The sequence below is a fragment of the Gymnogyps californianus genome, chromosome 1 (assembly GCF_018139145.2).
Source record: "Gymnogyps californianus isolate 813 chromosome 1, ASM1813914v2, whole genome shotgun sequence".
Lineage (NCBI taxonomy): Eukaryota > Metazoa > Chordata > Aves > Accipitriformes > Cathartidae > Gymnogyps > Gymnogyps californianus.
The window spans coordinates 74396112-74413054 of record NC_059471.1 but is presented as its reverse complement, the minus strand read 5'-3'; the positions used below and the strand labels follow the sequence as shown (position 1 = coordinate 74413054).

The 16943-nt window shown below is 35.9% G+C and overlaps 1 protein-coding gene across 4 annotated transcripts in view; it reads left to right on the top strand.

The window, feature by feature from the left end:
• The window catches only part of HERC2 (HECT and RLD domain containing E3 ubiquitin protein ligase 2), a 116689-nt gene that overhangs the window by 73468 nt on the left and 26278 nt on the right, over positions 1-16943 (top strand). For all 4 annotated transcript variants that reach the window (XM_050907275.1, XM_050907284.1, XM_050907265.1 and 1 more), the window contains exons 58-75: positions 481-562; positions 666-809; positions 1395-1485; positions 2946-3123; positions 3587-3668; positions 3751-3922; positions 5903-6047; positions 6755-6980; positions 8470-8641; positions 9216-9402; positions 10206-10346; positions 10717-10908; positions 12710-12863; positions 13576-13683; positions 14829-14960; positions 15461-15619; positions 15711-15829; positions 16219-16344. In XM_050907275.1, coding sequence (XP_050763232.1) covers positions 481-562; positions 666-809; positions 1395-1485; positions 2946-3123; positions 3587-3668; positions 3751-3922; positions 5903-6047; positions 6755-6980; positions 8470-8641; positions 9216-9402; positions 10206-10346; positions 10717-10908; positions 12710-12863; positions 13576-13683; positions 14829-14960; positions 15461-15619; positions 15711-15829; positions 16219-16344 — 2610 coding nt within the window. The remainder of the gene's footprint in view (positions 1-480; positions 563-665; positions 810-1394; positions 1486-2945; positions 3124-3586; positions 3669-3750; positions 3923-5902; positions 6048-6754; positions 6981-8469; positions 8642-9215; positions 9403-10205; positions 10347-10716; positions 10909-12709; positions 12864-13575; positions 13684-14828; positions 14961-15460; positions 15620-15710; positions 15830-16218; positions 16345-16943) is intronic.

Genomic DNA, 16943 nt, shown 5'->3' with positions numbered 1-16943 from the left:
TTTAATACAGTGCAAGATGGGAGATACGTGGCGAATGTTTAATCAGTTTAAGATATCATTAATCTGAAAAGTATGTTAAAAGAGCATTTCTTTAATTTATGTTGTAAATAAAATGTATACTATTGTATCCGTAGAGTGCCTTTCAAGAAACAAAAAGTTAACCGTTACTGTATTCTTTGGTTTTCTCAAGAAAACTTTACTAAAAAGAAAGTCCTTGTTTATATCACATTTCATTTTTTCTCAGGTTTTTTATTTATCATGGTTTCAGTATTAAATGCTTTTTCTTGGTTTCTGTCTTTTGCCTGGTGTATATTGGTATGTGTGAAGTGTCTGAATAATACAGGGAGTTTCATATATTAATTAAAAAAAAAAAAAAGTACCTGTTAGATAAACTGGTTCATCACTTAAGCATAAAGTTTTGTACTTTAAAAAGAAGAGCTAAAGTGTATTGTAATGATTTTTATTTCCTGTCTGCTCTAGATAAAGGTCCCTTCCTTTTCTGAAACCCTGTCTGCCTTGAATGTTGTACAAGTAGCTGGAGGATCCAAAAGCCTTTTTGCAGGTAATATAAGTTTAAAATAAATATAACTATTGAAGGGCAGAAACAGATTTCCAGTTGTGAAACATTAACAGTGTTTCAAACTTTTTTTTTTCCTTCATTTTAGTGACTGTAGAGGGTAAAGTATACGCCTGTGGAGAAGCCACAAATGGAAGGCTGGGTTTAGGAATATCCAGTGGAACTGTGCCTATTCCCCGCCAGATTACAGCTCTCAGTAACTATGTGGTAAAGAAGGTGGCTGTTCACTCAGGTACTGACTATTGCGATTCTTACATACGTAAACATAAGATATTAAGCCTGAAAATAGTTGCTTTGCAATTTTCTGGGGTGCTGTGATGCCCCAGCATATCTGATATTTTTTAAATTTTTCAAAATAAATACAGGTTATTAAATTCTGTCTGTTGCATAAAATGTCAGATTAAATCTAATGGTTCTGTTATTAAAATCTATGAATTCAGATCATACACGGTTTCCTACTTGCTGGAAGTTAAATTTGGTAACTTCTGAATAGTTTTTCAGTCTGATCCAAAGAAAGTGTTTTCATTTTTGAATATTGCTAAATGGTGGGGTGGTTTTTTCTTTTTTCTTTGCAACATTGAAAATAGCAAATTGAGTGATTATTTCTTTTTTTTTTTAATGTGCCAGGAAACCTACTCTCACAAAAGTTTTGTGTTTTAAATTAAATTGCATAAAAACTCCGAAGAAAATAAGTAATGTGTATTGGGTTGAAAGGCTCGTACAATTGCATTGTAGAAGTACAGCACTGTCAAATTTCTGAGATTTTTGCTAGACCTGCTGCCTGCTTGAAAATTTAAATTTCTGTTTACACTTTTAGGTGGCCGGCATGCTATGGCATTAACCGTTGATGGAAAGGTATTTTCATGGGGTGAAGGAGATGATGGAAAACTTGGTCACTTCAGTCGAATGTAAGGATACCAAATTTGTCTGTATTTCAGTAAGAGAACATTTGTGTTGGATGTTATAACACGGCTGACCACCACTATTGACAATGACAGGATTTTTAATACAATAGGAATGAAAAATTGTGTTGTGAAAAGATTTTTATTTTTTTTTTTTTCAGCGGTGTATGTCAATTTATGGTGCAGCATTTGTAGCGGTCTTCAGTCATTTAAAAAGGAGGCATTCAATTAATACAATACTTGGAAACATACTTAGTGGTTAAAGTCTTTAATAGTATTTTTGAATGTCACTGATGAAATGGCACACTTTTGGACATAGAGTTTTTGGTTACTTTTATAAGGTAAGATTTAGAGAGGTGCCTTGAGGTGTAAAACCATAGCAGTTTTACATTCCTGAGCTGTAACAGTTCATAATGTAAGCCTGACAGAGTATTTTGTAGCCCTTTTCTTTAGACTTCTGTTCACAAACTTGTTAGCCAGAAATAAATTCCTTATAGTTTTTGGTAATACATAGTTTAATCTTCCACAGGACAGCTTTGAGGAGAATTTGAATTGTGTCAGATTTTTCTTTATATGCACCACAGAACAATGTTTTGAAAGAAAAAAAGTGATAAACATATCCCATGGCGAAATCTTTGTCATTCTGATATATTTTGAAGACCTTCTCAGAATACATAAAAAAATTACAGTGCCCAACTCAGATGGTTAATATATGACAAGAAATAAATGTTCATAGGGGTATGTGTGTCAGATCAATGAAAAGGGAAGTCCAGATTAGAGCAGTATTGTTGTTTGTTGTTCAACTGCCTCATGTTTTCTGTAATTTTATTAAAAGTGAGACTTGAAACTCTTGGGCATTTCATGGGAGCAGATTTTCCAGAGGCCATGCATAATTTTATAAAACCTTAATAGTGACTCTGATATACAGTCAATATTAGAAAACCTTGTGTTGAAACTCTTCCCTGAATTTAAAGAATACTGTAACCATATGAATAGTAAAAGTTTCCAGTACTCTCATAGAAGCCTAACATTAAATTCCAGTTCTAATTTCTTTCTTGTGAAGAGCAAAGTTGGGACGGGAGTGTCACCTCGTAATCTTACTACCTGGCTCTGTGTCCACAGCTAAGAAATCGCTCAACTTTAGGCAATGACAGGATATCAGTTTTCACTTTGTATTACACGCTTTTTAATTGATTCATCACTTTGGTATTTTGGCTTTGTCACCTAAGTTTTGCGGCATATACATAAAATATTTCTTTAAATAAACTTTGACGTAATTAGAATAGTGTAAACTTCAGATTGATGGTGCTACTAAAGAGTACGTCTTGGAATCACGATGTTGCATCTTATTTTATCTTTAGGTTGCTCTTAGTTATTGCACACAATTTTTTGGATTATGAAGGTTGGAGTATATTGTGCAACTCTTTCATAATTAAGGCAATGAATTCTTTACTCATTTTCTCTAGGAACTGTGATAAACCCAGATTGATAGAAGCATTGAAAACCAAACGCATCCGTGATATTGCTTGTGGCAGTTCCCATAGTGCTGCCATTACCTCTAGTGGTGAACTGTATACGTGGGGTCTTGGAGAATATGGAAGGCTAGGACATGGAGATAATACCACGCAGCTGAAGCCTAAGATGGTAAAATAACTATTTCTTGCCTCTGATGAAATGCAAATGTGTTTGTTTGGTTAATAAATGATAAAATAAAGCTAAAGTAAAGCCAAAAACCATGAAAACAGTATAAAGACATCATTTTGGAGTGATCTAAATTAGGTTTTGGTACACATAGCTCTAATAATAGGCAAGCTATTTCAGAAAGGCCAAAAAGATCCAGTCTCTCTTTTTGTTGGGAAGTGATGTGAAATGGCTAGTGCTGTTCTGAACATTGATGTCCTGCATCTACTTTGATACATATCTGGAAGCTACTACTGTCATTGAGCAATGTTGGATCCTGAATGAGCAAGGCTTGATAATCCTTTGCTAAATGGCACGCTTAGGCTGGGCACAATGAACAAGATCGGTCATAAGAGCTTGAAGATGTCTGTAAGGTTTTAAAATACAATTTCTTTGAAACGTCTTGCTTACTTTTTCTATTTTGTAGGTTAAAGTGCTCCTTGGCCACCGAGTCATTCAGGTTGCTTGTGGAAGCAGAGATGCTCAGACTCTTGCTTTGACAGATGAAGGTAGGAATGTCTTGTTCCAGAAGCTTTCTAGCACATGGGAATACTGTGACCATTGTTTGACCTGCAGTTTGGTGTTTGTTAGGTTTGGTGTTTTCTTGGGGTGATGGTGACTTTGGAAAACTGGGCCGAGGAGGAAGTGAAGGATGCAACATTCCTCAGAACATTGAAAGACTGAATGGCCAAGGCGTTTGTCAGATTGAGTGTGGTGCACAGTTCTCATTGGCACTGACCAAGTCAGGAGTGGTATGGACATGGTATGTTACATTTGCCAGAAAGTATTAACAAAGTAATTGCTAAGTATGTGTTGTATTTCTTGCTATTTGACTGTCTTAACTCCATCTATGCCTTATCTGTGTGCTTTGTCTTTTAAATTGGCAGCTCTTCGAGACAAGCTGTGATCTCTTCAATTACTCTAACACTGTGTCTTGTAGCATGCTCAGTTGTGTATTGTACTCAGTTAGGATGCCTGGGTCTTACTGAATTCGTGGAGGAAGGGGAAGATCATTCCCGCTCTTGGGAACAATGGAGCGTGTAAAGGAATGTTAATTCAAGACTTTGGAGTGGAGTGGGAAAAAGAGAACCTGAGAATCGTAGTTTGAAGTATGTAGCCTACAGCTAAAGCAGAGACTGAGAGAGTGAGGATGTAGTAGAGTAAGGAAGTAGGCTAAAGTTCAGAGGAGACGGGAAGAACTTCCTTGGAAACGCAGGGTCTCTACAGAGCTCATTGCTGCTCAGAAGGCCACTGAGTTGTCAGTAATGATGCCTCGAAGCAAGAAATGGTATGAGATGATCACTAAGAGTTATTCAGAAACCCTTTTTATTTTTCTTCGATTTGTCTGCTTGCTTCTGCTTTGTTTTGAACAGAAACCTGGCTTTTTGAGTTTATAAACCTTTCTGTAAAATTTGAGAGCTTAGTGTATGGCAGATCAGCTTCAGAGCTGTAACCAGATCAAGGTCTTTACCCCATCCTTGTGTAATAAGACTATGACCTGTTTGATGTATATCAAAGATAAGAAGACTTAAAATGGTCATTTTTGTTGTATTATTTGTCAGTAATTGATGAATGATATGAAGAGAAATCCACAAAACTTCTGTTTTTATAGGTTACTTCTATTCTTAAAAGGGAGAAAAGCTTTTAGCAGAGATGTCGTTTCTCAGAGTGGCCACTGGAAACTGTATTTCTCTCTCACTTTCCCCTCTCTTTTAAATTCTTTCTTTTGTAGTGACAAAAGCAGTAAGAGAGAAGGGAATTTGGCAGTCTTTAAGAACTCTTTGCAAAATTCTTGTTCATTCCTTCCTTCCCCCAGTATGTCTTAACACTGTTACGTCTAGTCATAAAATCTACAGCTATTTCATGACATTACAGGTCTACAAGGAGATTTTTGGGGTCTGTTTCAGCTGTGCATGTCTGCACTTTAGGATGGCTGAGTTGTTTCTAAAATTTTATTCTTCTTGAATTTGTACTGATTTGAGGGAAAAATCACAACTTCTGTGTTACAACTTTAGGTAGGCAACAGTGCTATAGATCATACTCACCTCCAGCATAACATGACCTTTCATGAGAAAAATTGGTGTTGGTGGTGGTGAGCAGCAGAACCAAGTGAATGTTTACTAAAAACACAGTGGAAAAAATCTCAAGGGCTTTTTCTTCTTTACTGACATTCTTAGAGGCATTTTAAGGAGTTTACATTGCTTTTGCATATGGTACATTTTTAGTGCAGTTTGTGTATAACAATTTTAGAAGAATTTAAATTATGGAGGCTTAAGAACCTATATTGAGGCTTCCAACAGTGTGAAAAAACTCAGTTCTGAAAACTTGTTAGTTCCTGTATATTTTTTCATGTAAGTGAACTTATTAAAGGGTCTGCTATTGTTAGGTTTATCCTCAGTAGTATAAATCTGTCCAAGTCTATCAAAACACATCAGTTTTGTAAGTATTTATAATTGCAGTGTTTCTGCAACAGAGGAAATTCAGTGTAATCACAGTTGCACTACGTACAAAAAAATAGTCATAATGATGCCTGTTCTATACTGAGGTGAAAAGTTGCAGAGTCATAGAACTGCAGTTACCCTCATTTTTAGGCCTTTGTAATTCAGATTTGAAGAATTTGCTAGTTGGTGCTTGTGTTTAATCCCAGTGATAAATGAAGTATTTTGATTTGGGAAGCTGCATTGACAGAGGAATGTGTAAACGGTATATTTGTTTTGAATTTTACATTTACTATCTGTTGCAGGGGTAAGGGCGACTACTTCAGGTTAGGCCATGGCACAGATGTACATGTACGAAAGCCACAAGTTGTGGAAGGACTGAGGGGTAAAAAGATTGTGCACGTGGCTGTAGGCGCACTCCATTGTCTAGCAGTTACCGACACTGGACAGGTACGTTGTGCATCACCCCCCTTTCCCCTTTTTCATTGATCCAGAAAGGAATTAACTAAACTGTTGAGGAAGAAGACTGTAATAGCATTGGTGCTGATTAAATGGAATAAAATTTTCTAATTATATTTATTTGCTTTTTAAAGTCCTGAATAAATATAAGCATGATTGTAATTTAAAATATATTAGCTTTCATATTATTATTGGAGTTTAAATTTGTTGTCGTAGTAGCTTTTGTAATTTCCTAGTTTGTGTATTATCTCATGATCAGTTTCCTGCTTCTCACTCTTGAAATGCAGAAGCAGTCATAGTATTCTGGACAGATTTTTCTGCTGTGATCCAGCATTATCATTATCATAGTATTGATTCAGATCCCCAATGTAATTACTATGCAACTAATTCTTCTAACTTACTGCTCACTGTGAACATTGAATAATTTATGAATCAACTGATGATTTATGAATCGGCAGTAATTTATGAATCATCTGATAAAGTGCTGCTTTGATTTTTTTTTTTTTTTTTTTTTCCTTTTCATGTATGATAATGCCTGCATTATTTAACGGGGGGGGGAAAAGTCATGGCAATAGGTTCTCTAAGTGTCCTAGATTAATAATACAAATCACTAAGATTCCTTTGTAGGAATTTTTAAGAAAACAATTAAATGAGGCAACCAGCGAAGCAAAATAATATGTGGAAATGTTTACTGGCAGGTTTACGCTTGGGGTGACAATGACCATGGGCAACAAGGCAATGGAACTACTACAGTGAATAGAAAGCCTACTCTTGTCCAGGGCTTGGAAGGCCAGAAAATCACTCGGGTTGCTTGTGGGTCTTCCCACAGTGTAGCATGGACAACAGTGGATGTAGCTACACCATCTGTTCATGAACCGGTACTTTTCCAGACAGCGAGGGACCCTTTAGGTGCTTCTTATCTTGGTTGGTATTTACTGCCTTATGGTTTGGTGGGTTTTTTTTTTTTTTAATGCCATTGGAGAGTTAATTGTGTGTGTGGTTTAATAGGTGATAGAAGAGTGCAAAGAGAAAACTGTCTTTTAAAAAAACGCCACAAAACAACAACAAAAAAACATACCTCTAAAAAAACCCCAATAAAACCTCTTCCTGAAAGTGGAAGTTGTAAAGGACTTGTTCAGAAGTAGCATTAGTTTGAACTTTTATTGTTCTTCAGGAAATTAAAATGCAACATGCTTTATCAAACACCCCGAAGACTTCATCTTTAATATGGGATAGAGCTTTATGGAGGTAATGGTAGATGGATGCTACTGTAATATTGGTTTTCTTACATGTTACTTCTTGCTATAATTCTTGATGCTACTATTACCTTTTGTTTCTAAGGTAGGTGACTTAAGAATTAGGGAGGCAAAACGGCAATGTTTTGTGTTGAATATAAAAGCACTAAACATTTTGCTAATTAAGCCTTTTTATGAACAAGGCAATGTATTTAAAAAAGATTAAGAACTACATATATAGAATATTTGATTAGTATTTTTAAGAGTACCTAATAAGTATTCTTGCTATTTGTGAAATTTCTGTGTAAGTAAAACTTGTTTTAGATGCTGATCACCGAGATATTTATAGCTGTGTTACCTTAATCTTCATGAGTAAGTAACAAGGCGGAACACTATTTTATGAAAGCCCATGCTGCAAAGCCTGAGTATTGACTTTAATGTTGTAACTGTAGGCACTGCAGTTTAAGAATCTGCTGTAGAGTTAGTTCTCCAGTGTCCTGGTTTCGGCTAGGACAGAGTTAATTTTCTTCCTAGTAGCTGGTATAGTGCTGTGTTTTGGATTTAGTAGGAAAATAATGTTGATAACACACTGATGTTTTTTAGTTGTTGCTAAGTAGTGTTTATACTAAGTCAAGGATTTTTCAGCTTCTCGTGCCCAGCCAGCAAGAAGGCTGGAGGGGCACAAGAAGCTGGGAGGGGACACCGCCAGGACAGCTGACCCAAACTGGCCAAAGAGCTATTCCATACCATATGACATCATGCCCAGTATATAAACTGGGGGAGCTGGCTGGGAGGGGAATCGCGGCTCGGGAACTAACTGTGCATCGGTCAATGAGTGGTGAGCAATTGCACTGTGCACCACTTACTTTGTATAGTTTAATTCTTTTAGTATTACTATTGTCATATTATTATTATCATTATCATTGTTTTTCCTTCCTTTCTGTCCTATTAAACTGTCTTTATCTCAACTCATGAGGGTTTTTTTTCCTGATTCTCTCCCCCATCCCAGGGGTGGGGGGGCAGTGAGCGAGCGGCTGCGTGGTGCTTAGCTGCCGGCTGGGGTTAAACCATGACATACAGTCATCTTTCTGGCTTAACAAGAAATTAGGTAAATCAGTTCCACTTATGTATTACACCATTAAAAAACGCTTGCCTTCTCTTTTTTCCCCTCACTCCAGGTGTTCCTTCAGATGCAGATTCTTCTGCTGCCAGTAACAAAATTAGTGGGGCAAACAGTTCCAAGCCGAATCGCCCTTCCCTCGCTAAGATTCTCCTGTCACTTGATGGGAATGTTGCCAAACAGCAGGCGTTATCTCATATACTGATGGCATTACAAATCATGTATGCCAGGTAGGCACGCAAACATTCTTGTCTTTTGCAGAGCAAAAGATGACATACCTTACCATCTGTTAGGGTCTCTTGAGTCAGGTATAAATTGTTTCACACGTTTGGACTCCTCAGGATAGGCCTAAGCTTCATTTAAATTTTCTTTTGATGTTGATGTTAGCTTTATGCTGCTATGTTTTCTTTACAGAAGCTCCCAGTGTCTGGGGAAAAAATTATTTATTTAGGAATGCTCAAGTAAATCATGTAAAAGGAGTGTAAGTAAATCATGGTAGATGATATGGAGGAAGCAGTGGGGGGCAGGGTGGAAAGAACAATAAAACTTTACAGTGCCTCCTTATTGTTGGTAGAGAACAGAGTATTTGTGCTAAAACTTATGAAGAGGAACTCACATAAAATAGTGGCCTTAAAACACAGTATTTAAGCATCAGGCCTAAAGGAAAATGGAGATAAACTACTCTCTAAATTCCAGAGCTTGGAAACCTTTTTTTATTTTATTAAGACAACCTCGTACCGTTTTTTCTAAGGTCAACAAGGGAGTATAATTAAGTTTATGTTAATCTGTCCTAAATGATTTCAGGGATGCAGTTGTTGGAGCATTGATGCCTGCGAGTATGATTGCACCAGTAGAATGTCCCTCTTCATCTCCAGCCCCCCCGTCAGATGCTACTTCTACAGGAAGCCCTGGAAATGGAGATGAATGCATGCTTGTAGGAGATATAGAAGAGAGGCTGAGCCCAAACCCATGGCAGGACAGGAGAGGGGAGGTAAAGTGTCAAATGAATTTTTCCATCAGTGTTTAACAGTAAAGCTGAAAAATATTGTCTCGTTTAGTTTGATAATAGCAGAGGTTAAACAGTTCTTTCATGCTCTAATTTCAGGAGTGGGTACTCTGCGTATGTCAGATTTGGAAAAACTAGAATTTTAGTGTGAACAGTTTTGAACTTTCAGAATGCACTGTGTCATTTAAATGCAGTTGTGATGATTTCTAGTAGTATTTTAGAGTTAACATGAAAATATTAACCATTTGACCAGATACTAAATTAATTTTACAGCAGTGATCTTTAAAAAAAAAAAAAAAAAAAAAAAAAAAGTCAAGACTAAGGGAATATTTGACCATTATTTAATGAAATGTAATTGTAAACTTATATCAACTACTGTAGACAGGTGGGCCTGAATGGAATTCTACTCTGTTGATTCCCAACTGCTAACAGAAGCAGAAAAAAGAAAAGGCTTGCTACTGAAGAGATCTTTTCCTTTAACAAACTATTAATTTGACATGTATTGTTAGGGCTCGTCTTCTACATTGTAGACTTTTCTGCAGGCACAGATGTTTTATTGTATGTTTTTGTAGCAGCTGGTATTGAGGGGGGTGTTGGCTGGTTTGCCTTCCTAGGAACATAAAATAGAAGCTAAAAATACAGGGAGCGAATCTGTTGGTTTTGAATTTATGGCTGTTTTTAAATTGCTGGTGTCTTTGAACATAAGCTCTTCTAATAAATAATTAGACTCTTAAAGGTTTTACAGTATCTTGTTGCAGCTTTTGTTAGTTACTATTTGTTTTGACTAGGTTGTTTCTTCAGAAGATGCTGTGACACCATCGGCTGTAACTCCCTCAGCTGCTGCCGCCTCTTCCCGTCCTTTCATTCCAGTCACAGATGATCCTGGAGCTGCCAGTATCATTGCAGAAACCATGACAAAAACCAAAGAAGTAATGTTGTCAATACCTTCCTTAAAACTTAAGTCCTTACCATGCTTTTATCAAGCAGTTTTGCTTCTTTTGTGCTTTTAAAGTTATTCTATAGATGACTGCATTTTTTAAATCTGTCCAAAGACAGAGGGATTTTTTTTTTTTTTTTTTTTTTTTTTTGTCCAAAGTTAAAGGAGTTTAGTCTTAGGAAAGCTTTTTCACCTGAGAAATGGGTTTAACAGTAGGTTAATTTTGGGGCCATATAATCCCAGATTTACGAATTGTGTTTTAAACTACCTTTGAACTTCTTCAGACAAGTTAACTTGTTCGGATTCAGTGAAATACTTCTTTCATCTTCATTGTCTAAATATTTCTGCAATTTGTTTTGTAGGACGTAGAAAGTCAAAGTAAAGTATCTGGCCCAGAACCGCAGTACTTGGATGAGTTTACTAGTCTCTTAGTACCAGATGACACGCGAGTCATGGTTGACCTGCTAAAGCTTGCTGTGTCCAACCGAGCAGGTGAAAAGGGAAGAGATGTTCTTTCGGCTGTGCTGTCTGGTATGGGCACAGCTTACCCACAGGTCGGGTTTTGATTCTGTTGCATTTTAACTATGTCCTTTTTATTAGTAGCTTACTAGAATATTTTCTTGTATTTGAAGTGCAGTTCAGCATACTGAGAAACTTAAACGTGAGAATTTGAGTTGAACTTCAATGCATGTGAACCTTAATGATTTTAATGGAAATACTACATGAATATATGTGTGTGCTACAAATGTCAGTAAAAGACTATTTCCTCGATTTGTCATGCTGCAATTAGACATTAAAATAGAAGCTTAATGAACTGTATCTATGTATTGGAAAAGTGGCTGTGGTTATTGGAATGAGGCTGAATTAACCAAGCCCTATTTCCTGGATCGGTGGAATGTTAGTTTAAAAACTGCCATGTTGGTTTTGTTTTGCATCTGAGTTTATTTCTCAAATTGATGCAGTCATTATTGCTAGCTAAAAATGCTGTTAATAGATTGTTAACGATATAGTAATTCATATTAATTTTTAAGATTTACATTTGATGCATTGAATTTTCTAACTATTTACAAAGTATCCATGGGTGTGGGGTTTTTTTGGGACAACTGACAAACAGAATTAATAAATGCTGTAATATTGGATACCAGCAGCTATATGAAAGAATGTTACAAATCATAAATTATTTATAGAATATCTGCTTACAGTCATGAACTGAAAGTTGCTTAATGTTTCTTGTAGCTTTACCCTTCAGATATTTTTTTCTAATGAGTAACAATGCATTTCTTCTAAGATGCTCATATGATGTAGTTAATTTATGGCTTTGCACTGCTTAAAGACTGGTTTGAAACATCAGAAGTGATTATGCAAAGCTAATTTTTGTATTCTTTTGTTAAACTTCACATCACTAACCAAAAAGATGAATAATAACTTTGCTAAGGAGTGTGCATTGAATTGAGAGAAATTTTATTTATTTATTAATCGTATAAGTCACAGAACAGCTTCAGTTTTAAACAATGAAATTTTACGGTGTCTCTGTCCAAGTAAACTAGGATTGTGGGAGAGCCTCACTGATGCTATTCATGTAGAGGCAATTGAGTGCTATTTCTCAAACTGTTACTTTTTTTTTCCCCCCTGTTTTTTCCCCCCCTAAATTTTCAATGATCAGCTATATATACCCATGTTCTTGGTTTGAGATGTAGTTGTCCCCTTCCCACCCCAATTAGATGCATGCTATATATGCACTTATACATTAATTCTGTTTTTTTGCTTCTAGTATTAATAGTGAGTAGCTGAACAACTTTGTTTTTGTGGGTGGGTTTTGTGGTTTGATTTTGTTTTTGGTTTTTTTTGTTTGTTTGGGTTTTTTTTTTCTGTTTTGTTTTGGGTTTTTTTGTTGTGGTTTTGTTTTGTTTGGGTTTTTTTTTTTAACCTCAAGAGTCAGAATTTTTATTTGAAACTGCTCTTTAAAAATGAGTACTATCAGAATTTTCTGTCTAAACAGTGTTTTGCAATATTACATACTGGTTAAATATTTAGACCTTTCATTAATCTCTTGGCCTATGCTTTACAGTTTAGATTCTACAGTTTGCTTTTTCTGTAAGGGAAAACAATTATTTGTGTTGTCGTTTACTTACTGGAAACTTATGTTGTTTGGCTTTTAGTTTTAGGAGTTTTTCTACCTTTACCAACCCCCAAAAGAGTATTTTTGAATGAATATGATGGTTTATGAATCAGAATTCAGAAAACAAGTGATTGATTGATTTATGTATTTTAAATTTGGGAAGAATGGTAGTTGGCTTAGATTTCTTGGACTGATGAAACTTACTTTTTGTAAAGTGTATATTTTTCTTTTCTTAGGTTGCTGATATGTTGTTGGAGCTGTGTGTTACTGAACTAGAAGATGTAGCAACTGATTCACAAAGTGGTCGCCTCTCTTCGCAACCAGTTGTGGTAGAAAGCAGCCATCCATATACTGATGATACATCTTCTAGTGGCACAGTTAAAATACCAGGTATAGAATTCTTAGAGTTATGTTACTAAAATTCAGTTAATTTCAAGCCTGCATGCATAAAATTTTCCCTTAGCTTGCAAAAATGCGTATTGAACTTTTAAAGCTATGTTATGTATCCTGTCGCTATAATAAAGTATTTCTTAAAACACTTACATAGTGCATGAACATTCCGATCCTGTGAAATACGCATTTTTGAGTTCACTGGCTGTGACTGCAGCTGTATATCATTGCTGTTTTCTGTTCAGTTACGAAGCTGAGAAGGACTGAGTCTTTTTCAGGGTCAGTAATTGGACACCTATCTTCTAGTCTTGAGCATTAGGGAAATACTTTTTTTTTTTTTTTGAATGCTCTCTTTTCAATTAGTGCTTCCTTCAGTATGTTACCTAGTACTTATCAAAAGGTACAGGCAACAAAGAGCTATTTGCCTTAACTGTAAATAGACATTTTTTGTCTGTTGCAACTTTAGTTTGGAATGTTCTGAATATAGTCTTCTGTCTGCTAGCCCCTGCTCATATGAGCTTGCTATTATGTAAGCCTTTCAAAGAGAAGAAATTACAGACAAATAATGTCATTAAACCAAAGGAAGTTGTTTTTATTAATGAGCGCTACGGCTTCCAAACAACTCTGATTTCATGTGGATTTCTAAAATACTGCATTTGTTCGTGGTATTGATTGCTCTGTAGAAATGCGTAAACTCTTTGTTGCTATTTAGGTGCTGAGGGACTGAGGGTAGAATTTGATCGCCAGTGTTCTACAGAGCGGCGTCATGATCCACTCACCATAATGGATGGTGTCAACAGAATTGTTTCCGTCCGATCAGGTTATTCGAACTAGTGCTTTTCAAAAATGTCTTGTGTGATTTACTGTTAAATGCTGAATGAAATGTACCACTGTCTGTGACTGACTTACTGTGAGGGATATGACAATAAAAAAAGAGGAAAAACTATGTAAATTGATATTCTGTTTTAAACTAAAAAAGATGAAGAATCTAGACGCAGACATGTAAGAGTGATCTTGCATCTTTGAATATAGAAAGTCTCTCAGAAGAGCATGTTGTCATGCTTTTCCTAAGAGCAGTTAGAGTGTAAAAAGTCAGTGTTTAGCACCCCTGCCAACAAGTGTGAATTTCTCTATAATCAAAGTATATTTTAACAAATTGGAATACAATTGGAAAAGGATACTTCTTTTTTAGCTTTTTTTCTTTTTCAAGTAATACTTACAGAAATTTGAGCTTTCATACAGTCAAGACAAATGCTCTTCTGCTGTCAAATGCACAAAATAATAGCTAGGCTCTCTCTTTCTGTTTTCTGCTCTGGCCTATGTACGTGACACTACATGAAATCTTTGCATCTTTTATCCTGTTATTTCTGATTTCATTTTTAAGCACTATTAATTTGCAGTAGATTTTAGAGGAATATTTTTAATCTCATCAAATTTTACATTGAACCTACCTGTACATTACATCATGTGCAAGGGTCTCGGTAGTTACTGCCTTTGCTTAACATTTCTGAGCAGTCATGATGTAGGCTTTTACTGTTGACCTGTTTTTCCCCAGACTGTTTCAGATGCACATGTGTTTCATTATTGAGATATTTCTGATTGGATTACTTGTTGGAAAAAACTGTAAAGCTTTATTTAATGTATATGTTGTTACATATTTTTGTAATATGAAATGATAATTTGAAAATAGGACAATGGATTTTAGTAAGATCACATAATTGTCTTTTGAATGTGGTATTAAAAATACTGAGGGTATCTGTTAGCCATGCTAATTGAACTGCTTAAGACTTAAGTTTCATTAATGTAACGTCTTTATGTTCATCTGCTTTACATAGCTTTTTTCCTTGAATGTGTTTATGTGATGTTTATAATATATAACCATGGAGGGAAGTTGCTATTGGTGAGTGGCTTGCATGTTGGCTCAGACAGCATAGATGAGTATGTTCGTATTACCTACTGTAACAGGTCGTGAGTGGTCAGATTGGTCTAGTGAATTGCGAATTCCAGGGGATGAACTAAAGTGGAAGTTCATCAGTGATGGCTCTGTGAATGGATGGGGATGGCGATTCACTGTTTACCCTATCATGCCAGCTGCAGGTAAGGTGTCATATATGACATTCACAGAAGGGGAAGAGAGTAGATTTACTTGTCTGTTTTTTACGATTGCATTTATTGCATGATATTTACATGCCAAAGTTCAATAGTTCATTTACATTCATACTAAGAAAATGTTTTCATTCATACTTAGGAAACATTTTCAACAAAGTGCTGAGAGGTGCACTTGTACATAGGGAAGAGATAAAAATATTTTGTAATCAGTGAAGAGAGGATACTTTTGAGGCACAATTTGTCTGATTTTTTTTTTTTTTTTTAAATGCATCTGTTTTGGAATTAGGTGAATTATGTCATGAAAGTGCCTCTTTCTTCCAATCCCTTCAAAGGGAGGAGGAATGGACCAACTCAGATGAGGACTGGCACTCTAGACTGCTGTGTTTGGTCAGCTAAATCCTGCCTATGTTCTGTTCTTATTTCAGTCTGAGGACAAATCTTCCCCACCTTTTTTTTTTGTTGTTGTTTTTGCTTTTTGTTCCTTGCAGGCCCTAAAGACCTTCTCTCAGATCGTTGCATTCTTTCATGTCCCTCAATGGATTTGGTTACGTGTTTGTTGGATTTTCGCTTAAATTTTGCTTCCAACAGGAGTATAGTTCCTCGCTTGGCAGCTTCTCTTGCAGCTTGCGCTCAACTGAGTGCCTTAGGTAGGTCTAGCCTTAAAATTAAGTCTATTTGTTTGAAGTTAAAATGATTGTTTTAAGTAATTACATTCTTTGTGTGCTTACATTTCCTTAGCTGCTGGCCACAGAATGTGGGCCTTGCAGAGACTACGGAAACTGCTCACAACAGAGTTTGGCCAGTCTATTAACATCAACCGGATTCTAGGGGATAATGATGGAGAAACACGAGCTTTGGTAAGAAGGCAGTGATGCTCTCCTCTTCACGTTTTTCACATTAAGATGTATGTGAAGCATTAAAATACAAGCCCTGATGTACAACGTTTTTGTTGTTAATGGCAAAATAGGAAATGAGCAAATGAATAGCCTTCTTGCGCAGGTCTGCAAGTCTGTAAAGGTACTCCATTTTAGAAAAAAATGGCTAATTCCAATACTGTATAGATGTGGTTTTGGAATTGCCAAAAAGTGATAGAAATACTTTCATATTAGGAAATGGATGGAAATGATACTTCACATAGCTAACTGTAGTTTGGGAAGTTATTAATGTTTTGTCATGGTCATCTAAATAATGTACTTTTTGTAATACATGCAGTAAGACTAACTTTCTAGTTCTGTGGTTTCTCTAGAGTTTCACAGGGAGTGCTTTAGCTGCTTTGGTTAAAGGTCTTCCAGAAGCTTTGCAGCGACAGTTTGACTATGAAGACCCCATTGTGAGAGGCGGCAAACAATTGCTCCACAGCCCTTTCTTTAAGGTAATGGGGTACAATCAGTAAAGAATTCATTAGTATAGTTCTGGATTTTTTGTGAGATACGTGGTAAGCTCACCTAGTCCCATATCAGAAATATTTTCTGACAAAATCAGAATACTCTTCTAAAAGGATAATCAAATATACAAATAAAGAATAAGGAATTCCTAGCTAGGCAGAGGTAGATAGGTCAGAAAAACATCTTGGAAGTACAGTAAACTACACTTTTTGATAAGTGATTTCTGAGTTGTCCTAATAGGAGTGTTGTATGTTTTTATTTATTTATTGAAATACTCTGAAGGTTTTCTTTACGTCTAGTTGGAACAAATTAGAATGTCTTAAAAGGAAGGCTATTCAGTTTTGGACCCTGTACTTCGAAGTAAAAATAAACAAGCTGAGGAAGTCTAGAGAAGAGCAACAAGAATAAAAGGCTGAAAAAGCCTCCCATGTAGTAAAAGTTAAACTAAGAGGACTTATCTATCTTAAGGAAAATAAAATTCTTAAAATATGTAAAAGTTTATACAGGGAAGAAGTAATCCATTGTTCACAATCTTCATCAGTAACATTGATTTGAAATTGAATCAAATTGAAAATCAATTGAAAAT